Below are 27,327 nucleotides of genomic sequence, written 5' to 3' on the forward strand. Positions count from 1 at the left end.
AGTGAATACACGAATAAGTTAGCAACAATTGGGGAGACCAATGATCCCATAGCTACATCCTCAGTTTCTCTGTGCAGATCTCCTTGGAAACTGAAAACAGCTGGAGGTGTAACGTTTGATAGATCCCCAGGATCAATAGCTCTGTAAGTGTTTGACATTGGATGCTGACCACATTGGTTCTACTGGACTCACCTAGCTGAAGGCGCTCGGTCATGCATCCACAGCATATCGCTGGGGAAAACTCCGTGTTCAGCTTCTTCTGCGATCACTAGTCAGTTTAGATCAATCACTTCTGGATATATTGATAATCTACCAAATATATTTCCCAATCTCCTCACTTCTGACTTTTGATTTTACTGGGTGGGCACGATTTGTGGTGGATCCCGGCGAAAGAGCTTAGTCAAAATATAACAATACGCAAAGTTACCAACAGTATACCAAAAGAATTAACACTACAAACCTAAGCGTATGTCTATGAGTAACGCAAATTACAGTTAAATTATAAAAAGGTATATTGAGCAACCAAATGGTAACAGAGTTATGAAATGAATGTTACTTGTAAGTTGCTTTCTGAGATAACAACCTAAAATAAGTTCACTTGGTTAACAAAGATTTCTCTGCATGTGACGGCACCGACAGTAAAATGAAGGAGATTAGGTCCAGTAGTATTATTCAGTACTGATCCGGGCTAAAGCTCCAATGTAGCGTGGAAAAGCCTAGAAGGATGTTATAATACTATTATGATCTTCAATCAAAGGCCGTGGCCATTAAAGCAGAAGAATAGACGACGGATACAACGTTTATATTTTAAGAGTTGCGGTAGTGAAGTAGTATTATATATTACTAAAGGAATATATACGTTTCTTTACCATTGACACAGAGAAACAATAGATATTGAATATAAATGTGGTTACATATAAAGCGTGACAAATAGGAAAAATATGTGATCTTTAATTTGTTGTTACAAAAAATCACTGGATATAAATGTCACAATAGATTCAATTATAGGTGTTGTTGGTTAAAGTGTTATCAAACTACAATACCTGTGGCATTCTCAAAGGTAAACATATATCCATGCAAATACCTACTTTTAACATTGTTAACGTTGATTGGATGACATATTCAGTATACAGATAAACGGAGAACCACGTGCCTATTCATATTCGATAATTTTTATGTTTGATTATATTTATAAGAAAATGCTCGGACCAGATTTCCAGGTGAAACGTTGGATTCACTTCTAATTATTGCACTAAGATTTCACAAATACACTCTTCCTCTTTAATGTCTCACATCAACTCGGCGCCCAAATACTGTGAAACTATTAGATCTAATTTAGACGAAAGTTCTTCCGAAAGTGTCCACTGAAAAAGTATAGAGAAATAACCTCTTCGAAAAGAACTCTCCGTGTGCTGCTTTATAGAAATAAATTCAGTCAAAGTGAAAGCAATAGTCGTGATGAGTAGTAAACAATCAAAATTGTAAGTCTAATTCAACGGTTAAAAATACCACTGTCTTTTCCTAATACCGCTCATGTGAATTGTGCCTGATCTCGAGAGTATTTTCACATCAATGAATAGGTGATTATATAGTCTTCCCATTCACAGCAGTTTTGTATCATTTGATATTGGAATCAAAAATAGTAGTCTGAGGGTCATCAGATTTATGCGTGATGTCCGCGCTTTTCAAGCATTGTCGTAGTGTGTTTTCGAGTTCAACTGGTGGGTCGGTTTTTCGCAATATATTTGAACTCCGTAATATGAAAATTCAGTTCTATGGGATGCGGGACTATTTTTCATGCCCTTTATTACTCTAGAACAGGGTTAGATATACTGCGACTATCAATTATTTTGTCAATGTAAAACTAAATTTGAATTTATATATTGCATTCTGTAGGATGTAAAATGATCTTAGTGATCCGAAGCAGATATCGGTTTTCAGACGGCAGCTAATATTTCAGAAGTGAGGAAAATGCTTCAGTATTGCCTTCAGTTCACTTATGGTCAATAAATAATTCGAGGAGGTATTTGTGAAATAGAAACTCAATATGAAATCCCGTACCTACTAGTATAACATAGCTAACGCCTCTAGGTATGTACGTCTATCTAAGGAAAAGAGAATTGTCACTCTGCAGTCACTAAAGCCTTCTGAACTATCCTCCCGGTATATTATGCAGCCTGGCTCTGAAATAACCTGTGTAGTATATGAGGATTAAGGGGATGTAGTCATAGTGTATCATTTTCCCTATAGTTCTCTTTACGTAAGTAGACCACTGATACGTTATAGTAATGGTTCGCAGATCTGGACACGTCAACGCGTAATGAGCTCGCACTAAAATCCGTGCGTACCTTTTCGATGTTCGAATCGGTACTTTGTGGAACTCCCTGCCGAAAGCTATTGCGATAGCACCCTCTGGTAGATATTTCAAAAGAAGACTTAATGATCAGTGTAATTCTGTACGTATTGGTATACTTGTTTTGCCTTTCAGTTTCTAGTAGGAATATAACGAAAATCATACCTCTAACCAGAAACTCTCTCCTACTACCTAACTGCAGATCCCGCGGGATATTTCGCCCTTCAGACTAGTAGAGTTTGGAGTTTAGCAATTTAATATGTGGTGCTGTTTAGATGCATATGTTCTAAAGTAGTGTCTTGAAAAAATCGGTTCCATGTGCACTAGATCATTGTGACAAATAAATACTGCTAAGACAAGGGAAGTGGTAAGTAGCATAGTGTTTCAAGAGTCGAGCAAGTCAAACACTGGAATGTAGGTAACAATTCTAGACAAGGAACTCAATATCAAACTTGATATATGGCTGAATGACTAATATTTTAGTATTCACTAGCCTAGGTTACACCGTATATATCTCTTGTACGTCATAGTTGAAGCATGCTCTCCAGAAACTTTAGCTGACATGACCCAGACTTAATACTTGTGTTAAACGCCACGATTTTGTCATCCCTTTTCCGTCCTTCATCATTTATTTTGTCTATTGTCCTTTCTTTGACTTTCTGTGCTGTATTGATGTATATTTACCTAGAACATTGCATATGCCTTTTATCTGGGTTTACGAACATAGTGCTCATTATAAACTTGTCTACACTGATTCACGGGGTTCTCCGTATATTTGTTTCTTCAAAGTCACATGCCGTACAGACTAACTAGCACACAAAACTGGTGCACGTTAATGACTAGAATGCATACTTTTTCATCATCTCAACAGTAGGGTTGGTAGTATCATGAGTCCTAGTGACCCATGTTTAACAATCCTAATTCTCAGACACAATTACAAGTATACAGAAAGCTGTTTTAGACCATCAAACTGGTCTTATCGGTGTAAAAGAATACCACGAAATCCAACCCTGTTGATATTATTACTTTTAATGCAGCGTGAAAACAAGTCAAAGGAAACTGGCCTTTTTTAGTCTGAAGATATCATTTACGTTTGTTCTTTTACGTCGAACAGAATTGAGACCATACTATTTTACTACACTGCAGCTGTATCTCACGTCTAATACAGTTGCTAAACATCCACAGTACATTTTACAAGTATCTTGATAGTTGAAGTTTCACAATCTAATTATTTGATTTGTTTGTATCTTCTAAAACCTTACATAATCTCTACATTTCTCGTCTCATGGTGTAATTGAATTTGGGCAATGCCGCAAAATAATGAGTGACTAAATATTCTGCCTTATATACCTACATCAACCATATCACAACCCTGCATTAGAGCTAACCGCAATAATGCATTTTATCAACTCTTTGATATAAAATGGGGTATATCTGATTTGAATTAAATGTGGTGTAAGCTGGTAGTTGCTGGTCGTGCTTTATATATACACAGACATTTTACCAGCTCGGTAAAGCCTTTAATCTTAATTATATTCATGTACCCATACTCTTGCATCTCAAACCACGCTAATTATTTTGTACTATAGGTTCCTTCCACAAACAACTGTTGAATTGCCCCTTTGTTTCAGTTGGCCTCAAGTGTGTAAACAATGGATTGTCTTTGCCATTTGCATCGAAAAACTGCTTTTCATTACTTGGAATGTCTCCAACCGTTAATTTAGCTACTTTGGCTCAGATGGCCATTTGTGGTCCATTTCAAAAGAAACGCCCGCCAAATAAAGCGATGAACTCGAAGCCATTTATAAAAGGGATTGTACTAAAAACTTTTATACGTAAACCGAAGAAACCAAATAGTGCGAACAGAAAATGTGTACGTGTCCGTTTATCTGATGGTCGTGAAATCACAGCGCATATTCCTGGTGAAGGTCATAATTTACAGGAACATAATATTATTTTAGTTCGTGGTGGTCGCACACAAGACCTTATCGGAGTGAAACATAAAGTTGTACGTGGAGTATATGACTGTGCACCTGTTCAGAAACCAAGTTCAAAATAAAACTTTGTAGCAATTTAATCCATAGGACTTCAACATTGTTTGTAAAGATAATTCAAATTTTTACATTTATGTTCTTAATTTCTCACTATCGCAAGGTGCTTTAGCAAGTCGCTTTGCATTGTAAGGTATTGCGTTTGGGATCTTAAATTTTTGACCCGGGATATATATTTTTAAAATTTAAACCTTAATCTTGCAATTGCGGAGGACTTATAGCTCAGAGTAAGAATAACAGCTACTTAGCATTCCTCAAGCCTTGGTATTTGTAGAGTAATACCGTCAAAGCTGTTTAGCTTGTTGAAAACCTTCCATATTCAGATGGCGAAAATCGGAAGAATTCAACAGGTCCTTATCATTCTTCAAGACATGTTTATTCTATTCGGAGCCCTCAAATGCCCTAGTACGGCCGAGAGTGGGGAGAGTCCGCTCTCCCTCTGGAAATGTATACACTTTATCTTCCCTTAAACCTTGAGATTAAAATTGCTTCATGAATTTTATCCTTCCTATACTATATCCTTATATACAACCTTTCTTTATATACTACCACCACTAAATTAATTACTTCTATGAATCCGGTGTTCATCTTGTTGTGCTAACGAGGTATGGCAACTTGGACCGATGCATATGTGTGCCTGGTCCTACGTTGTAGCTGACTGACTGACTGACCCTCTGGAAATGCTCTCACATGGCCACGCGTATATAGCTTGTGCCAGAGAAGTCCTACTCACTGCCTTCTCGTGACATTACTGTTGTTTACGGAATCAAGAGGACGAAAAACAAATGTCCGGCTCTTTAACCGGGTTGATGGACACGGAGAGTCCACCTAGGGGAGTTGGAAAACCCCGATTCCAAACTAATGTTGCACATGGGCTCCAGTATCCTGAAGGAACAAATGGCGTACGAACCAATTGTTGGTCACCGGTCACCATGGAACTGCATCTCCTTACGATGCTCCACTACCTTGTGGATCAGACCTTTAGGTCAAAGGCTCTGGGTGTGGTTCCCTAAGAAAACCACCTGCTTCAGTTTGGGCACCTGGATAGTATCACATCCGTCACACAAATCAAATGAAATTTGTGTGGCGCATATGTATCTGGTGCTTCCTTGTACCAATATTTATGTGTCTAAATAAATAAATAAATAAATAAATCCTTTGTGGTCTTTTATTTTATTTATTTGAAGATAAATATTGATACAAGGGGGCACCAAATATATATGCGCCACAAAAAATCGTCATTTCATTTAATTGTGTGAGGGCTATGATACTGATCGGGTGCCCAGAACGAAGCAGATGGTTTTCTTAGGGAACCACATCCGGAGCCTTTGATCTCAAGGTCTGATCCACAAGACAGTGGAGCATCGTGAGGAGATGCAGTTCCATGGTAGCCGGTGACCAGCAATTGGTTCATACGCCATTTGTTCCTTCAGGATACTGGAGCCCATGTGCAACATTAGTTTGAAATCGGGGTTTTCCAACTCCCCTAGGTGGACTTTCCATGTCCACCAACCCGGTTAAAGAGCCGGACATTTGTTTTTCGTCCTCTTGATTCCGTAAACAACAGTAATGTCACGAGAAGGCAGTGAGTAGGACCTCCCTGACAGAGGCTGTATAAGCGTGACCATATGAGAGCATTTCGAGAGAGGGCGGGCCCTCCCCACTTTCGACCGTACTGGGGAATTTGGGGGCTAAAATCCTTATTAACTATAACTTAAATAATGATAGAGATGAGTTTTATCTAATGATCTTGTAGTTATATTTTCGCAATGCTACAATAAACTGCCTGTTTGTGATAATTATACTATGTAGTAATGCATACAATTTTTACTGCGTGCACGTGAAATACATGTTGTAATCAGAAAGCAGCATAGTTGTGAATATTCCAACTCTGACTTTGAAGCACCTTCCAAATTCATTGAAATCATTAGATGCTAGACTGGTCTTTGGGGAGGGTTCTAGGTTGAAGTAAACTACTGAAGAACTAACTGTTGTGTAAGGCAAGTCAATAGCATTGAAGAATTTAGTAGCTTTACAGTGCAACTTTTGTACTGCTACTGATATGGCTCTTTGTTATGACTGCGGAAAAAACTGCCATTTGGTACTCGTTACAACATAGCGGGACTGATATGTCTCAATTAAGAAAGAAAAGCAGGACTGTAAATGAAGGTTTATTTTTACATTAACTACTGGCTTCGCCCCTGACAACCAACTTTCAACTAATCAAAGTGATATCAAAAGTTAAAATGAAATTTACAGGGTTTTTAACTATCTGATCAGTGGTTAAATTGGACCTCATTGACCTGGAAGCGATTGGCACTAATTGGCAAGTAACTTGATGCATGTATATAATTTGCCAAATCAACAAGTTAACTGCTCTGACTAAAAAATGTAACTGAGTTGCATTTTTACTTTTTCCTGCCAGAAACTACCAAATAATAAGACTGATTTTGAACAATAATATATTTATAAGTTCTTTTTAGGGAAGATCTAATTAGGAAAATTTCTAAATACTTGTTATTTCGCTTCTAAGTTACTTAATTGATTCTTACATATTTATATCGATGGTTAGATGTTGCAGCAACCGGCCTATAAATGGTTCATTATTACTTACCAAACATTATTATTTATCAGGTCATTTTTAAACATGAAGATCACTTTATACAGGTTGAAAACTTAATAATTGATAAGAAGTGCTGACTTGGATTACTACTTCGAGTACTAGTTAACTATCAACAACCAAATGCCTAAATACAATATTAATAAAATTTGTTTAGTCTCAGTTAGTGTAATCTCACCAACTAATTGACCGTGACTGTCAGAACGTGCCTTGTCGTTAAAAAAAAGAATTGCAATTGAATTAGATCAAAAGTAAAAGTTGTGATGGGATTTGTTTCGTACACATCAGTTACTAGTATTTTCTTGGTCTGAAAAGTGGGGTTTATTATAGAAGAGACATCCGACTATGGCATACATTTTCGTCAGCAAATGACCTGTGAAGTTAGCGATGTAAGCTTTTATTTGGTTAAACTTAATTATCTATATTTGTTAAAATGACCTGATCGGTATTACAAAGGTCAGTTGTAAGATAGAGGAACAGTGTTAAAAAAACTACTAAGTAATTTGCAGTCAGAGCAGAATCTTAGCCTATCAAGAGCTTTTGAGATAGTTATCAAACTGAGTACACTTTTTAAAAACGATGGTTTTAAATATGTTTTTAGTAAAAACTTTAAACTTACCAGTTCGTTTTTTTATCTTCTAGTATATTTTCATTCTACTTCATTTTGTTTCTTATTATGTACTCGTCAAGGTAAACTTTTGATTGGTATCTATTTCGACAGAATTTTTGCAAAGAATTTACTGTAACTTCATTAATTTCCCACTACTATTTATATATTTTGTCCTGCTTACCTGTACACTCGTTTTTACTGCTTTGGTTTTTAACTGTAACTAATTGTTTACAATAAATATCTGAAAACAACATCACCTTTTCCCACCTTTTATTTACTGTGCATACTTCATACTCCTAGTGTTTTATTTTAGAGAGCAAATTCTTCAAATGTCAGATGCTGTTAAGGTGATTCCAGATGATGAGTCTCAGCGAGAAAATTGCACATCGCCATCTGAACCAGTTACTTTTGTGGAAAAGTCTGAAAGCAGTTGCTCCCCATGTGTTCCACAGCCTATTCCACCGAAACTTCCTGTTAATAAGTTGTATGGAATTCGAGCTATAATTGGAATCTGTTTATTGTTGTTTTCTGCGTACCTTGGCTCTATCTTCTTTATGGCTCCATTACTGCCGTTGGCTGTTCTGTCGCCTGTTTTATTTCGCTATTTTAATGACTTGCTCTTGACATCGTGGCTGATGTTTGCTGAAGTAAGTATATATTTAAGTATAATTTGATGACCAAAAGATGGGATAATTGCAGTAAAAATTACTGTTCAGATAACAAATTTTATTTTCTAAGTATCATAACAACAGAATACTTTAGATTCAAACATACTAACTTAAGCACAGATGCCATTAGGTGTGAATAAAGCAATTAGGTATCACACCAAAACACAGTTAATTCCCCTCCGAACTGATCGCTAAACATAACAAATCAATAGCCATCATTGGATTGAGACTCAATGATCATCTTCAAAAACCAATGGCACTATCGAAAATTTAGATACCAGCTCACGCGACATTTCTAATCGCACGAGGATGAAATACTTTTCTAATCGCAATAATAAATATTTAGGAATTAGTGTAAAGCGAAATAATCCTACATTCTACAATTCAAATAACTTTTCGTTAATCCCTAATTCTACATGCTCCATTGTTTTTGTTTTCCCAGTATAAACTAGTTATCAAGGGTAAATAATTTTTTTATCAATTTACTTAAATGATTAATTCTGTGAATGTTCTTGAGTCATTCTGATTGTTTCATCTGCTAATTCTTGTTTCTATTGTACTTCAATCCTGATTTCCGATCAAAACAAATTCTTGTGAGAAAGGTTATCATGTGTGCATCAGCTGATTTTCGCTTGAAAAGAATTAGATTGACAAATGCTGTTTGCATTTTTTGAAAAAAAGCTAGTAGATTTTATTCATCCTCAAACAACTCATAAATAACAAAAGTTTGTACTCAACAGAAAACAAGTGAGGCGAATGTAACTTTAATTTGACTAGACAATAAAGTTGTTGATTTTCATTGAAATCACTAACAGATCTATGTTAGAAAACCATTGAAAGCTTGTAAACACTGGACAGCTATTTTGTCTTAGTAAGAGACTCCTGAGTGGTGTACATTCACTACCTCTTAACCGGGGATCGAACCCACAGCCTTCGGTCTCGCTCACTATTATATCGTGTCAGTACCTGCGTGCCCTGTTTAGTATATGAAGTGATGATTCCCGCCAAACAGAGAGGGGTGAATTATCGATCAGAGCAATGATACACAAAAAGCCGCATGAACAGTCTTGAGTACTTATCAGTCCTGCTTTCGGCCTAGCCCAGCCAGTTAAGCCCAGAACACCAGGAACAGCCTCTGCAATATGAATCATTATTCTCAAACATACTGGGTTTATATACCAAACAAACTGACCACATCATACCATAAAATAGAAAATAACATTTGTACAAGATTTGGCCAAATGTGGCTGTGAATAGGGAGGGGGCAGTAATCAATAGACTGGGGATAACTCAAGAATAGGAAATCGTATAATAATAGTTCGTAGGTCAAAATGAAGCTTATAATAAAAGGGACACGAATATGAATAGTTTAGTTACTTAACAATTATACAATAAGAAATATACATATCACACTGGTTCATAAATATTCCTCAAATTTACCATTCATAATTCTCCACGGGATATAACACTCACTGAGCTGGCATCTATTTGCGTACAAGTATAACTTCAATCAATGCGCTATATTGCGAGACCATCTTCTTATTGTCTTTGTTGGGTGCTTTCCTCATACCTGATATGGTTGGACTTCACTGGTCACAGCTTCTCAATAGAAATCCAGAAATCCCCTCTCGTGGACTAATTAAAGTCAGACTTGTACTCGATTAGATGCCAGCTTAGTAGTCTTGAATTAAGCGAATCTAATGTTTTAGAATTCGTTAGTCGAAACCTTGAGTCTCTAATTGTATCGCTAATCCATCTGTTTCACTCAGACATTATATTCATTCGATTCAATCATGGAATTTCCATTCTTGTTGCTCTCCTAAATTTAACTTACCATGTTAATGTTACTCACAGTCTGTTCTGCAATTGTTTTAGCTCAGTTCTTTTTAAAGCTGAATTGGTTTGCGGATTTCATGCTCATTCTATGTACATATTACCCACTGGTGTTTGTACAGTCAGTCACTATCATCACCCTCCTCTATTCCTTTTAGCTCATATCTCAATGGGTGAACCTATATGTAGTTGTCAGTCATCAGATTAGATTGTTTGAAATGCTTCGATACTTAGAAATGGTTAGTTGTTAGTATTTCGATATTATTAATCTTTATTTTTACGTCGCCTACAAGTTGTAGATTAAAAACATGTCTCATTGTTTCATCTCACTGACTCTTATCAACATTTGTCGTAAGTAATAGGGAAGCTGTTGATTTTTAATCTGTATATATTGGATAAATCTCCCTGATGAAGTTTTATGGAACTGCAGAAATGTTATTTTTTCTGCAACTTACTATTTAGCTTATGGAATTCAATGATTGGTATACTCATGCACCATAACAGTTCAGAATATGATGTCAAATACAAACCAAAGTAACTCCAACACTTTCCTTGAATACCATTCAAAATTGTTTGCAGAATTGCTTGTTGATATCTCTTGTCATGTGATCTGTTCTTCTTACTAAATGATCTTATTTCTTGTACTTAGCTATGATAGTTTATATAAGTACTATATCAAATTTCTCAATGAAATGAGTCATTTCGAGTATATATATATATAATCGAACTAACGTATTGTTGCTTTTAGTTTGTAATATGCAAAGTTTTTGGTTGTCGTATCCGTCATTTTGGTGACCGAGTTATACCATCCACCACTACTGAACACCATAGCTGTCTCTTTCTGATCAACCATCGGACGCAATTAGATTGGTTCTTCGTGTGGGGTTTAGGTGATCCAATCCAGCGTATGAAAATAATTCTTAAGGATTCTCTTGCGAAAGTTCCAGGTGCTGGTTGGGCTATGCAATGTGGTAGCTTTATATTCTTACGCCGGCGTATTGCAACAGATCAACAGCGGTTACAAAAAATTGTGGAATATTTACTCAAAGTTAAACAAAGTTGCCAAGTATGTAGTGTTTATTTTGAGCGTCTGCTTTCTTGTGTTTTCATACTTTTACTGCGGTCCCTATGGGTCCTGGATCTGGAACCTTGTTGGGGTCGTGAATATTCAGTCTTGAGAATTCTCATGCTTAGGTTAAACAGTGTTTCATGGTTTTGTAGTTTTCATTGGCTGTCTAACTAAGGTTAACTCGTCTAACCACGAGGATTACGAAACAAACCCATTATCATCATCCTATCGATTAACACAATGGACCGAAGTGTGACTGTGAATTGGTTCGTCAGTAATACAACTTACCAACTATTTTCAGTGGACAAAGTTTTAAAACCTAACTAAAACTATTTTGAAATTGTAAGGTGGATCGTAGAAAAAGTGTAGCAGAAGAGTAACAATACTTATTATTTCACACAAGGTCTCTCACGTAGGCCGAAGTTTCTTGCTTTATGTGTGACTAAAGGTGTGGTAGACTCTAATCACAAAATTGTAAGTAGTATGTGACCTCGAAGCTGTCACGGTTGTCAGACAGAGAGAAGAGTCTCAGTGCATCAAAAAGTACGGCGTAGTCAGGACACTTGAAGACTAAACGAGAAGACATTTCGGATTGCCCACAAGATGCAAATGAATGATGGAAGCCTATATGTACGTATTATATAAACACTGTAATCTCTCACAATAAATATTAGTTCGTTCCTTCTGCTCAGTGTCTTGTTTTACAAAAACTTTCCTGATTGTTTTCCTATGGGATGAATATTTTTACTGTTTCGTTAAAAGATTGTTAACAATACAGTATGATTTAAATATTACAAAGAATAATTTGAAAAAAGTTTTAAATTGGCTGTTAAAAACTTTAATTAGTGTTATTTACCGTTAGTAAGACCACAACTCTATATTTCTTTAAACTCAAAGATTATTTCAGCTGAACTTACACCAATCCTTATTATATAACTACAATAGGAAAAATGGAATACTTTATTTATCTGTATAACTGATATAACACTTCACACATTTTACTGATTTGTTCGCTGCTAGCATCAAGTAAACCGATACATATTACTTTACTGATATAATTCAAAGTATTTATGAATATCATATATCATCCATTACCGTTGAACATCTCTTTTTTCACCATGAAATCAACAAATTGTCACGTCCCGGTTTTTATTTAATGGATGCTCAATACTGTGTTTTCTTCAATTACCTATGTATAGTGTGGCGCATATGTATCTGGTGCCCTTTTGTACCAATATGTATGTGTTTAAATAAATAAAAAATCCATTACCTACTATTACAATACAATGAGTACTAATTATTATTACAACCCAACAGCTATTTACAGATTCATTTTTGAAGTTGCGAGTTACATCTGCTTTTTTATTTTTTATTTAAACACATAAATATTGGTACAAAGGGGCACCAGATACATATGCGCCACACAAATCTCATTTGATTTGTATGACGGCTATGATACTGTCTAGGTGCCCAAACTGAAGCAGGTGGTTTTCTTAGGGAACCACACTCGAAGCCTTTGACCTAAAGATCTGATCCACAAGACAGTGGAGCATCGTGAGGAGATGCAGTTCCATGGTAGCCGATGACCAACGATTGATTCACACGCTATTTGCTTCCTCAGGATACTGGAGCCCATGTGCACCATTGGTTTGGAATCAGGGTTTTCTAACTCCCCTAGGTGAACTTTCCGTGTCCACCAACCGAGTTAAGGCACTGGACATTCGTTTTTTGTCCTCTCAATTTCGTAAACAACAGTAATGCCATGAGAAGGCAGTGAGTAGGACTTCCCTGAGAGAGGCTATATACGCGTGGCCATGTGAGAGCATTTCGAGAGGACTCGAGCGAACTCTCCTCACTATCAGCCATACCAGGGCATTTGGGGGCCATCTGCTTAGTGAAAACTGTCAAACTGTTGTTATGTTGAAGTACAATGCGAGTGTGTAACGTAGTGATTAAGAGTTGATTGCTTAAATCATTTTACCAAATTTATACGCTAAATAAACACATCTTGTGTTAGGTACATATGTTCAGTGTGGTGAACTCAATAAATCTAACACAAAGTCGACTATTAAATAAGCATACGATAAGATGGAAATCATTAAGTGGTCTTATAGTTTATCATTGTGTTTACATTTTTATTTTGAATTTAAATTAATCAATGAGTAATGATGGGTATTGTTTAACTAAAATATCGAGTATTGACTATATTCACCTCAGCATTTCACATGATGCTATCTATTCGTGGACATAGAAAATTGACCGTATTTGTACCACTTAAATGAACTGTAGTAATACATTTCAAAATATTAACCAGTAAAGTTTGCTATCAAATTGTCATGTTCATTGTAAAAATCAGTTTGTATTTTATTCTTACTGCCTATAAAATATCAGTGAACGTAGTCCAAAGAAAGATAAAGGTGTGGTACCGCTCGGTTTTTCATCGGGAATCACTTTTTGTTTCTTACAGGATTACTCCATGATCATCTATTTAAACGTTTAGTCTACTGAGGAGTGAGGTAATGTCAAATTCATTTCCACGATATTCAATGATCAACGGATGCCCATTCGTTCTTTCAAGGTCCTAGAGCTTATGTACACCACTTGCAACACAACTTATTGTCTTCATCTTAACTTTTCATATTCACTAACCCAGATTTAAAAATTGGTTGTAAGTCAGTCAGTTTTATAGAATAACCCTCACTCAAGGGCACTGAGAATTATGACTTTCTTGAAATAGGATATGTTGTCAATTTTACTGCATCTTGGTAACTATGTTGTTGCTTCGGTTGATCTGCGAGCGTCATATAAGTCATGGGATGTAAAGCATCTACTTTATCTCGTTTTAAGCTGGTTGTCGAATAATATCGTATGTTCTATGCTACTACTGTTCGATATGAATAGTTGTTTAGCACCCAGCCAGCCAGTTCCGAATGAAAATAACTATGTGGCTGGGTTCATTAAAAATGAAGGTGAACTAGTCTAAGTCAGTTGATTTATTTAATTAAATCATATCACATTATTTAAATCTTGTGGTCTGAAAAATACTAACTTTTGGTTCGATCATCTACAATGAAAGGGTACATCTTCACTTACTTTTCTCTTTCTACGTATTTTTATTATTGCGATCTTACTGTCAGCTTGTTCATTCGTTTTTTTTCTATTGACAATTTGTTTCTCTTGTTTGTTCTAGTTGTTAATCTTTCCTGAGGGCACAAATTTGAACAGTAAATCGTTGGAGAGAAGTGACAGTTACGGGGAGCAAAATAATCTACCATATGTTCGTTATACACTTCATCCTAGAAGTACTGGATTCTTGCATTTAGTAAAACTGATCGGCTTAGGTTAGTTTGTGAATATCGTATTTTCTTTTTTTGAATAAATACATAAAAGAATGATTTGGTTGGGGGTGGTTTTGTGGAGACTCGTTTAATTTGCAGGCTGTATTCGTCGCAGATTGATCTCACTTGGGGTACAATGGAAAACCAGGGTACACTGGACAGCTACTTCGTTCTAGTAGTGTGCAATCCACGACCATACCAGGAATCGAACATAGGATCTTCAGGACTCGAGACAGGGTGCTTAACATATTTTTCACTTAACTGTAAGTTGACGATGAGTGGATAGATATTAAGTGTTTCAAATCAAATGTTTAACATGTGAATCCATTGAACATTGACATAGGAACGTAATAAACAGGGCATATTTGTTAACAACGTTATATTGTACTTAAAGTTATATGATTCACTTGTTTTAATTCTTTCGTTTTACTCAAAGCAAATGAATTTCTACAGTCACATCTATTCAAAAGTAAATAGATACTTTGTTTCTTTATCTATTTCGTATATTTTTTCAAGGTTGAAAAAGTAGGCTTCATGTGGTATTTTTCTTCCACTGTTTTTTAAGATTCTATGGCCGTAGTTATATAACCGAATTAATTAGTTTTTTAGTATTTCAAGTCAACTTGATGCTGTAACTAATACTACTGCTGATATCACCATCACTCTGGGATAAGTATTGATAACAATCTGACTGTACTGACAATGTTATAGCAACTTGAAGAGGAGGACACATTTGGCTTGTCTTATGTTTTATGTGGATCTGAAGTTCTTAGGTTTGATTCTTCATGAAATCACATACTTGTACACTACTAAGGAGTTCCAGACAAGAACAAAACACCTATTCTTTTCCATTTAATTTATGCTGATTCTTTAATGTTAATGCCGATCCACTTTGAATATCAATTTTGAGATGGTGGGGATTTGTAGCTTAGGTGGATGGTTTGGCTGGAGTTTTGTTCTCTGAGTTGGGTGGTTTAGTCGTGGAGCTTTCATCATCCTTCTGATCGACGTCAAGCACAAACTTCATTGGAAGTAAAGTTTTCTAATTTCTCCACACATGACTCACAGCTTGTTCTGTGGACCTCAAATCTTGGTTGTTTACTGTTGACCTTTAACTTGTCATTGTTAACTTCTTTATTTTGGTTGAATTTCCCATCGATTTGATTCTTGATCCTGTATTTGTTCATGTTTTTCCTAATTGGTCAATAGATTGGATTGATTTCAATGTGTTTGTTGATTGCTGATTGACCTGAGTGCCAAGCTTCTGAAAATTCTGTGGTGTTAATAGTATTCTCTCTGTTTAAGATCTCAACATTTTTCCAGTTGAATGTGTCCACATACATTGATATAAATGAAGATATTTCATGGCGTTTGACCGCTAGTTGATGCTCATGCAGGCGAAGATGAAGATGATGTCCACTTTGTCCAAAGTAGTGTTTTTCACAGTTGGAACAATACATTTTGTAGACGATATTCGGTTTTTCTTCTTTTGTCATTTCGCCATTTCTAGGATTGATAGTCTTAGATCCATACTGCCTAGGAGTCACATATTAGGATGAAACAACCGTCCAGTGTTTCTAGTTTATCAAACATGGTCTAGCTAAAATCAATTCGTGATTTAAACTAAAAATATTGTTAATGATTACATATATGCAGTTGTACAACTTTGAAAATGAATTAGTCTAAAAGAGATCTCTTTGCTAAATCAATCTTTCTTTTATTTTACCTCTATTGATGTATATTCCGTTTACAATAATTTTCATCGAATCTACTTTTTATCCAATAAAGTTTCCATAGATGGTACTGGATTAGTTTAGGTCTTTGTTTTTTTGGGTTTTAAAAACATTTATTCTAGCTTAAAAAATATTATTTTTCACTTCCAGTCACCATGTAAATTATGTGATTCAAAATAAACTAAACTCGTGAATTAAGTGGATATTTTAAAATTAATTGAGTTTTTTTGTAAATAAAGTTTTTCATGGTAACAATAATAAAGTAATTTTTGTTTAAATTGACATGATGTGATGATTTATTTTGTCTAAGAGAACGATATGAATGTTACTTGCATTGAATAAATAACATTTCATGTTTATAAATCATTATGTCACATGTACTTGAAATATTGTCTGTTCTGTTGAATTAGAAATAATTACGGTTGCACATTATGATTGAAAGTTTGATTTGATGATACCTTCAGTAAAATTAATTAGTTAGTACTATAAGGGGAATTAGAATATAAATATGACAATTACTTACTTACTCATCATAGTTAAAAGCGTGAGTCAATTGAAGCTAGACCACTATGGAAAACCTGGAAGCACTGGACGGCCGTTTCGTCCTATTATGGGACTCCTCAGCAGTGCGCATCTATGGTGGTCTAGCTTCAATTGACTCACGCTTTCAACTATGAAAATACTAAATCTCCACAAAACTCCTTCTTACTTATGCTTGTTACCTCTCGTTGAGGAGTATAGGCCACCCACCAGTATTCTCCATTCAACCCTGTTCTGAGCCTTCCTTTCCAGTTCTTTCCAGTTAACATTCATCCTTTTCATATCTGCTTCTATTTCCCGGCGTAATGTGTTCTTTGGCCTTCCTCTTTTCCGCTTCCCTTCTGGATTCCAAGTTAGGGCTTGCTTTGTAATGCACATTGGTGATTTCCATAATGTATGTCCTATCCACTTCCAACGTCTTTTCCTAACTTTCTTCCTCAGCTGGAAGCTGGTTTGTCCTCTCCTATAAAACGCTGTTGCTGATAGTATCCGGCCAGTGAATTTTGAGTAATTTGAGTAGACAACTGTTTATAAATATTTGTACCTTCTTGACAATGGATATAGTAGTTCTCCATGTTTCAGCTCCGTACAGTAGGACTGTCTTGACGTTCGTATTGAAGATTCTCACTTTGAAGTTAGTTGACAGTTGTTTCGAGTTCCATTGCCATTTGACTGGTCTTCCCTTTCTCCCACATTGTCCGGACGTTCCATGTACCTATAAAGAGTGTTGCTTTGGTTGTTAGAAGGTACATCGGCCTTATGACTTCCGAAGAATCTCAGCTTTGATCATGCCGCGTCATAATTGTTCCTTCAATTTGGTGGGCAGAGTTTAAATGGTTTGGATTATTTTTCTGGTTAGCGTTTTTAGCGAGTTTTTTTTAAAAAGAAAGTGTGATATGTACTTTTCGCAAAATTTGGTTAGCATGACTAATAAGTGATTGTATTATCAGATTGTGTTAATTGTTATTATAATCATCATAGCTTATATGGTAATATATCACATAGTTCTGATAATCTTTGTCTTCTTATTACACTGTCGAAATTTATATGGTAACATATTTTTGATAGAACAGGTATATATATTTCTTATTACTATTAATGCGAACATGATTTAAGGTTGTTTATTGTGTGTTTGATTTAAATAACGCTTGAATTCGTCTACAATATAAAGTGGATTCGTAAGTAATATCGGTAACCGTTGTTGTAATTTTAAATGAATAAACAGCATTTTAGTAATTTGTATACATATATCCTCACATTGTTCTTTCTTTGATATTGCTATACTTGTTAGTACATTTGTATAAAGTGAATCGGATTTAACTATTTAGTATTTCTGTTTAATTTAGTTTGTCCTGTTCTACTTTCTGGCTGTGACACGTCACCTTTAAAAAGTAGGATCTATCCATAGGTTATTAGTATTTGATCAAAATGCTTCCGAAACATTGCTCGCATATGATGAGGCGATCGAGTGAGCAGTGCTGAGGTTAAACACAAGATACTAGGTAAATATGGCAAATCGATTGATGAGGTTGCGAATCTTCAGTTGTGGTGTTTAGGGCATGTATTCCGTGTGGCCACTCGTCACCTAGACCGTAGCTCGATGGTGGTGTAGAAATAGGCTGGAAGAAAGGAGGCCAAAACAAAACGTATCAGTTCACGAAGTTATTCACAATTTAACTGAGTCCTATTGGTAGATTCAGACTACCAAGTTGGGTCTCGTGCAATTATCGTAACCAAGTGTTGGAGATTTGAGTAACATGTCCCAGAATCAGTCAAAATGAGTCAGGTGCATTCAATTTTCGTTTGCTTTTAAATCTCAAGTTTTGAAATTATCTTACATTGTATTCTGCGAATTCATTCTCTCCTTTAGAATCATATAAATTTCGTTTGATTTTTTATTGTTATCAGTGATACTGTAACCACCACTTTTTCTAATCTGGGATTTATCTGGATAATTTAATTTGATTATGGCAACTTATAGGGATGGATATATTTGTCTTTATCATAATTTTTTGCGTCCCTGTTCGACAACTAAAAAACACATGAGCCAATTAGGAAATTAATTTATTAATTCTGATTTCTATACTTTTGTATTAGTCTATTTCTGCTGGATGTAATGTCTTGCTGTATTAGATTTCTTTGTTCATTTTCAAATATATAAGTGGTACTATGATATTATGAATATGTTACCCATGTAAAAAGTACACGTTCATGTATTTGCCTATATATACGGCCGAGAGTGGGGAAAGTTCGTTCTCCCTCTGAAAATGCTCTCACATGGCCATGCGTATATAGCCTCTGCCAGGGAAGTCCTACTCACTGCCTTCTCGTGGCATTACTGTTGTTTACGAAATTGAGAGGACAAAAAGAGAATGTCCAGTGCCTTAACTCGGTTGGTGGACACGGAAAGTTCACCTAGGGGAGTTAGAAAACCCTGATTCCAAACCAATGGTGCACATGGGCTCCAGTATCCTGAGGAAGCAAATAGCGTGTGAATCAATCGTTGGTCATCGGCTACCATGGAACTGCATCTCCTCACGATGCTCCACTGTCTTGTGGATCAGATCTTTAGGTCAAAGGCTTCGAGTGTGGTTCCCTAAGAAAACCACCTGCTTCAGTTTGGGCACCTAGACAGTATCATAGCCGTCATACAAATCAAATGAGATTTGTGTGGCGCATATGTATCTGGTGCCCCTTTGTACCAATATTTATGTGTTTAAATAAATAAATAAATAAGGAATATTTATGTTTCTCATTATCATTGAATAGCTAAAATCAGTTCGTGATTTCAACAATAAAGTTTCTATAATATCTGCACATCCCCCTTTACTAATAATTATCTGCTCTCTAATGAATAGATTCAAGGTGTGATTCCTGGAGTTGTGACACGTTGAGTTCAACTACGTCAGGTTTTGAGGCAGTTATTCACCACAAACAATGGAAAATGGTTTTATGGTATCGCAAATTGACTGAAGTGAGACACGTTCACCACTGTTTGCCTGCTCAGTAGTCTATAGGTCAAGGGTTCTCGTGAGAGACCGAAGTTTGTCGGTTCAATCCTCTGTGATAAGACTGTGGATGCACACTAGTTCGGAGTCGCATACTCAAACTAAGTATTTATCCAATGCTTCATTGTTTTCACTTGTGATCTAACTGAAATCGGTTCATGTTTTAAACTATGAAAATAATAGACATTCAGTTATTTGAATTATTGGTTTATAATTTGCTATGTCTCTTTTTATTTTTACCTATATCTTGTAACAGATAATCTAACTGAAGTATATGATGTCACAGTAGCCTATCCGGATATTTTACCATCACCGGAAATTAATCTAATCTATGGACATGTCCCACATGAAGTTCATTATCATGTTCGCCGTTTCTATTTAAATGATTTATTGGATATCACACATGATACTCCAAAATTAGATGATGAAACAAATGATAAATTATCAAAATGGTTACAAAATCGTTGGTTAGAAAAAGAAAATATTTTAAAAGAATACTATGGTTGGTTTTCTTTATGAATTAATGTCTTACATATTATTGATTTAATGTTGTTTTATATAGACATTATGTATATGTATATATGCTTTAAAAACATTGTCTAAAAGTGGGAAGTAGTTGCCATTTTAACTAGTTCAAGTTTGAACTTTAACCAATCAAAGAGAAATAATCATTTTTATTGATTAGACATATACTCAGACTAATCGTTTAAATGATAGACATCAATTGAGTTATTATAGACCATGGTTTTTATCTCCTTATAAAATTTAAACATTTCAAGTAATGTAAATTTTAAAAAGAAACGTTACTCATAAAAGATCAATATTCTTAAAGTATACGTTTATTTTGTTCTAAGAGCTGGGAAAGCGATAAAAGTATAAGAGCATTTATGCCTTCCAATTTTTACCATTCAGGGTTGTATAAACATCAACACTTCATTCAGCTGTCGAATCTCACATAGGATTATAAGCGTTTTCTAGATTCGACTACCAGGTACAGATCAGAAATTGAGATAAGAATGAAATAGTGTTAACCACTAGTAGCACTTGTTTTCATCAATCATAAATACTTTATTTTAGAATAAAAATAACTATTTGGTGCCTTTTTTTGTGATAGTCCATGTAGTTTTAATGGTTACATAAAAAAACGTGCATTTACTCATGATTGAAGCGATACAGATGTAAACTTCACATTTTATTTATTTATTCATTTGAACACATAAATATCGGTACAAAGCGGCACCGAATACATATGCGCCGCACAAATCTCATTTGATTTGTGTGAGGGCTGTGATACTGCCAAGATGCCCAAACTGAAGCAGGTGGTTTTCTTAGGGGGGGCGCACCTCAAGCCTTTGACCTAAAGATCTGATCCACAAGACAGTGGAGCATCGTGAGGAGATGCAGTTCCATGGTAGCCGATGACCAACGATTGATTCACACGCTATTTGCTTCCTCAGGATACTGGAGCCCATGTGCACCATTGGTTTGGAATCAGGGTTTTCTAACTCCCCTAGGTGAACTTTCCGTGTCCACCAACCGAGTTAAGGCACTGGACATTCGTTTTTTGTCCTCTCAATTTCGTAAACAACAGTAATGCCATGAGAAGGCAGTGAGTAGGACTTCCCTGAGAGAGGCTATATACGCATGGCCATGTGAGAGCATTTCGAGAGGACTCGAGCGAACTCTCCCCACTCTTGGCCGTACCAGGGCATTTTGGGGCGTAAACTTCACAAATATTTATAAATTACTGTCATATCTAAATGTATAAGCACTTAAATTCTTCACAGTTATCTGTCGGTCTATGAAGTCATTTACTGTTGGTGTGAACCATGTTGGTGGACTCAGACTTCGTGGTTGGGGTCTGCGAGGTAAGTGCGATTAGTGATTGGAGACTTTGGGTGAAATGAATCAAGATCATTCACAATCTCATGGGAACATTCACTCTTTTGCTTCATCTCGTTCTTGAATTTTTGTATCTCTTCATGCATACCTTTTCACTATGTCTTCTCGAATCATATTCGCAACGTTTCATCTTTCTTTTTATCATTGGTACTACAATATTTCGAAGCAGCGACTCAATTCTGAGGTTTAAGTCGTACTACTGACTACTGGTGTGTGATAACAGTAAGATGTATACCCCAGACGATCAGCATATACTAGGATACTACCTTCTCACAACGAAAAGAACGGGCTAAAAAGGTCGAATTTGAACACTTTGGACTTACGTGTTTGGCTGTTTGGCTTCAAATGTTCGAAATTAACGCCAAAAACTCTCGAAAAGACCGTATGTAACCAAATCCAAGTAGTTGTCTCTCAGACTCTGTGGTTACACTCCCACGTTACTAAAACCACTTATAATTCAGCTCTTTTGATGGCCTCTCAAGAAAAATTCTTCCTGGGTGTGAGCGACTTTCCAGTTACCCATTGTTACCAAGTGACCTGAATAGAATATCGGCATTAGCCTGAGACTCCTAGCGAAGTTGAAGGATATTAGTCAAGTTTTACCAGTTACGTTACTCCCAACCATTGTTGCTACCTTTGTAGTGCCGTGCTTCATTAATCGTTCACTTCGATAACCGTTATTATACCAATCTCAACGGTGTATAAAATCAGAAGGCAAAAGGAAGCGGCAACTACATTTTTATTGATGAATGATGCAGACCAGAAAGCTGTGGGCACATGAGCAAGTGTAAGCGAGCGAAGCAAAGTTGATGCATAGTGGAGATGGCTGGGAAGCCAACTCGAGAGCGAAGCAAAAATAATGGGTATTGGAGATGGCTGAGAAGCCAACTCAATATGAGCAAGCATTACTCAATATTTATAATCAGACAAAAATGAATGACAGACATATGATGAGTAGGATACGAAGGGTACACATATACTCTCATATAAAAATATAGTCAAGGTTAATAAGCGAATAATTAACAAGATCAAAATATGACTCAATGTATAGGTGAATTGGCTTGGCCAGTAGCAAGAATAAAGTATATGGGCTTAACATATAAACTGATACTACACCTTGACATGGCGTTCGGGATTGCTTATCGTGTTGAATCAATCGAGCTATACTGGCTGGGGCAATCGTTCCTCAAGGTCCTACCACTCCAGACAGGTCGATTGAAGAACAACAAGACTAAAATCAGAAAACCCAAAGTCTAAGGGCTAAGTTGTACTGCTTACTGTACAGAGGTGTGACGGCAGTAAGGTGTTTCCTTCAGACAACCATCATAACAGCGATACTGCCTTCCCACAAGGAGGGGTGGGGTTAGAGAAGGTCGACCCTAAAAGCACACACCTTACCTTATCCAGCGGATTTTCGTCTCTCTCGGTGAGGTCCCGATAAGTGCGGAGCTAACACAAAAATCACCCACAAGAAGGTTGTGTGTGGTCGGCCCCAATCAGTTGTCCCTTGGGCACTGTGGTCACGCTCTCATGTCACTAAAATCAACCCTAACCCGATTTCCTCTTCACATACTTCTAGATGAACCCTGCCACAGCGTTGGCAACTATAACAGCACTCAAGACCACTGTTAGTTACGTTAATTGAGATATTAGTTTGAGTCTGGGAGCTGGGTGTAATACCATCTAACTGGTCTCGATCATTGATTATTCCAGTTTATAAGAAGGGATAGAAATCCTCTTGTGTTAACCACCAAGGAATCAGTTTGACAAATGTAGTGTTTAAAATATTATCCTGAGTTATCATCCGATCAAATATCCACTCTTTGTCGGGTTTCGAAACATAGATATCCATGCTGACGTCCGAGTATAACTACATTTTGACCTTAAAGCAGCATTCAACTCTGTTGATCAAGAGGTTTCTTAGCGGTTTTTGTTACTGAAAGACGTGCTAGTGAGCTACGTAAGCTATGTAAAGGCCTTTTACTAAACTATCATTGATAGGGTCTGAGACTATGAATAATTGTCATCGGGAATAATAACAGCAAGTGATATTCGTTATACCTAAAACAATAATGATTAACTAATAATCTTTGAAAATCTCTCGAACGTTCTGCAAATATTCTTATGTTTTTTATCATGAAACATTTACACCTTGAAGTATTGTCAGTTTTGTGATAATATTGTTCTTATAAACACGTAAGCGTTGGTACCAAATACACATGAGTTACACAATAACAATGAGTCCAGTAGTAGTTATCACTCTTATAAACAACGACTTATTCTATTTGAACTATGATAGCCTATATTTGTTTCGTGTCTCCTTTTGATGTAGGTTTGTTCTCTGAGCTGGATGATTTGGTCGTGGAGCTTTCATCGTCCTTCTGAACGACATCATCAGAAGGACGATGAAAGTTCGACGACCAAACCATCCAGCTTAGAGAACAAATCTACATCAAAATCACCCACCTGAACCACAAATCTTCTCCACCATCTCAAAATCATACGTTTCGTGTCTCATTTGTTTCTTATCACAGGTAATTTCTAGATTTTCTTGGTACTATATTTGAAGTTCATAGTCATGTTTAACTATTTGAAAAAATATTCAGTATTTTTCGCGATTGAATTTTAACATGAAGTTTATTAGTATTTCGATGTTGTTTTTTCTACTATTTTTACTAATAATCTGAGTGCCTAGAAGTAGTAGTTGTATTCAAGAAGATAAACTGATTGTATCACTGTATATTCGATCGTATGTCTATACCTACAAAAAAATGAGCTTACATATTTTAAAATGATGTAATTTAATAAATTAAAATCACAAGCATTAGCAAAATACTTAAAAATGAATCAAGGTTAACCTGTCTACTAATCTGTAAATATCGTTTATTCAATAAAACGTTCTACTAATTATGATTATGGCAATATTATTGTTAAACAATGTCTATCAGTGAAATCCAGGATATACGATTCATCATATTTAAGGCTTGTCAGTTGGATGTACCTATATCTCAATGTTGATGTTCAGTTCGGGATTCGGACCTTGATGTGATGGGATTAAAAAAAATTACATTCTTTTACTCATTGTGATTATTGTTCAAGATACGATATTCTTGTATTAAATGAACATGAACTACGTTCAGCATGACACTCAGTATATGATTTGTTATAACTATTTTTCATATATGTGACTTCATCCTAATTAATAGTCAAAATGCGTGTACCATCAATATATAAATGAGCGTATTTTCGGTTAGGGTCGTCGTCGTGTTTGGGGTTAATAAATCTCTACTTGTATCAGTATTGATGTTCTTACTTCGCGTCGTGGAATTTGCAGTGGTTTCTCGTTTACAGGCATAAGTAATAATTGATTCCGATATAACGATCAGTGACGACCAGGCGTAAAAGTTGGCAACTCAATCATAACAGACTTATTATCTTCAACCATCAGCGTTTCGTTCATTGAACTACTGAGTTTGGAAAGCTAGTAGCTGATGTATACTAAGCAGGTCGCCGTGATATTGCTATCTAATCAAAGACATATTAAGGTTAGGTAGTGTCATTATCGTAGCTCGCTACTCAGTACGCACATATGCTGATACAGATTGATCGATTGAAGTCTTTAATATGAATTACAGGAGAATACAAATCTTTACAAATAATTATAATTATTATCACTACTATTTATCGTTAAAAAAACATTCAAACAGCAATATATATGTGTGTTCTTCACTTTTTTAATCTTACAGCTAATCCTATTGGCAAACGTTCATTTCAAAATGAAATAGCACCTGATAGTCTAGTATTCTATGTGGATTCGTCAGATAACATAATGTTCACTTATTTAGGTTTATTCAATACTGGATTTTGGTTTCTATCTATGGTCAGCTTAGTGTATCTGATTTATACTACATTCTATATTCAAATTTATTTTATCATAACTCAGTTATTGTTTACTTGTTTCACCTATTACACAAATGGTGTTAATATATGGGCCACTAAATGGATTAGTAATTCTGTTAAAGGTGAAAACAATGAGATCAATGATATTACGTTTAATACCACTACTGCTAATAATAGTCGTAATATTAAACGTGATGATGTTGATAATAATGCCAATAATGTCTTTATGCATTCAGTTCAATATGAAGGTGTTGATCAGAATAGAAAAGCTACCTAAAATCACGTTGTTGCGCTATAAATACATAAAGTATAAATAACATGCATCCAATATGTTGAGCTGTTTGGTTTGTTGGTGTTTTTTCGAAAGAAAAGTTGATTACTCTTTTCAATCATCTTCACATTCATACTACTTGTTCTTCTTACTTTTCGTATCCTTCTCCACCGTTTGTTTACTGTCATCCTCAGTCAGTATTAATCATTTTAATGCATTTTCATCCTTAATTATGTGAACTTCCTTTTTTCATCATAAATCCAATATCTGTATTATTATATTCTCTTTCTTTTTACATCTGTTATTCATTTGATATCTGCAATTAGTTGTCAGTCGGATGACTTTATTTATTTATTTACGATGATTTACTGTACCCTATGCAAAATCTATTCGTGTGTGCAAATTATTTCCTCTTTTTTCTCATTCAGTAATTACTTGGGACTTCTCTGCGTGTGGATTATTTCGCTTGTTTTCGTTCATTTTTATCGATATTGATCAATTAAAATTTAGATCAGATGTGACATTGAAATCATACATACATTTATTTTCAGAAACTTAATTTACAACATATAGATATTACCATTCATGTAAACATATGCTTTTTTCTTTAATTAAACATTAAGCTTCATTGAATTACTTCATTATTCATCTAAGTATACGTTGATCTTTTTTATGTATTGATTGAAATCCCGAATACTTTCAGTCTAAAAATAATTGATATCAGGAAACGAAACAAGTCCTGAGTAATGTCATCTTACACCCTTTGGGTGTACCGTTATGATAATGACAACAGAAACAATTGTTTAGTAATAATTTATGATACTGTTTAGAAACACAGACCCACAGACTTCCCAATCGATGTTGGCCCACCAACATTTGAAGAGATCAGCATGGCCATTAGACAAATCAAGATCGGCAAAGCAGCGGGACCAGACAACATCCCGGCAGAGGCACTAAAAGCAAATGTAGCAGCAACTGCCAAGATACTCCACACCCTCTTCAGTAAGATTTGGGACGAAGAACAAGTACAAACAGACTGGAAAAAGGACTTCTGATCAAGATACCAAAGAAAGGCGATCTCAGCAAGTGCGACAACTACAGGGGCATCACTCTCCTCTCAATACCAGGAAAAGTCTTCAACAGAGTATTGTTAAACAGGATGAAGGATTCCGTGGACGCCCAACTTCGAGATCAACAAGCTGGATTTCGTAAGGATAGATCGTGTACAGACCAAATCGCAACTCTACGTATCATTGTGGAACAATCGATTGAATGGAATTCATCACTCTATATCAACTTCATTGACTACGAGAAGGCATTTGATAGTGTGGACAGGACAACACTATGGAGGCTTCTTCGACACTACGGCGTGCCTGAGAAGATAGTCAATACCATACGGAACTCCTATGATGGACTAAACTGCCAAATCGT

General features: G+C 35.8%; 2 protein-coding genes across 2 annotated transcripts; both read left to right on the forward strand.

Moving 5' to 3' along the window:
* The first annotated feature begins 1,642 nt into the window (after positions 1 to 1,642).
* Smp_095590 (putative 30s ribosomal protein S12) lies at positions 1,643 to 4,431 on the forward strand. The gene is made up of 2 exons (XM_018789965.1): positions 1,643 to 1,721; positions 3,943 to 4,431. Exons 1-2 carry the CDS (start codon positions 1,673 to 1,675, stop codon positions 4,410 to 4,412), a joined length of 519 nt encoding a protein of 172 aa, XP_018655355.1. The 5' UTR covers positions 1,643 to 1,672; the 3' UTR covers positions 4,413 to 4,431.
* Positions 4,432 to 7,925: 3,494 nt separating this feature from the next.
* Smp_095580 (putative 1-acylglycerol-3-phosphate acyltransferase) lies at positions 7,926 to 26,527 on the forward strand. Its single transcript, XM_018789966.1, has 6 exons — positions 7,926 to 8,281; positions 10,884 to 11,201; positions 14,395 to 14,545; positions 20,080 to 20,325; positions 25,472 to 25,605; positions 25,669 to 26,527. Exons 1-6 carry the CDS (start codon positions 7,964 to 7,966, stop codon positions 25,900 to 25,902), a joined length of 1,401 nt encoding a protein of 466 aa, XP_018655356.1. The 5' UTR covers positions 7,926 to 7,963; the 3' UTR covers positions 25,903 to 26,527.
* Positions 26,528 to 27,327: the final 800 nt, after the last annotated feature.

This window comes from Schistosoma mansoni, chromosome W, assembly GCF_000237925.1.
Source record: "Schistosoma mansoni strain Puerto Rico chromosome W, complete genome".
Taxonomy (NCBI): Eukaryota; Metazoa; Platyhelminthes; class Trematoda; order Strigeidida; family Schistosomatidae; genus Schistosoma; species Schistosoma mansoni.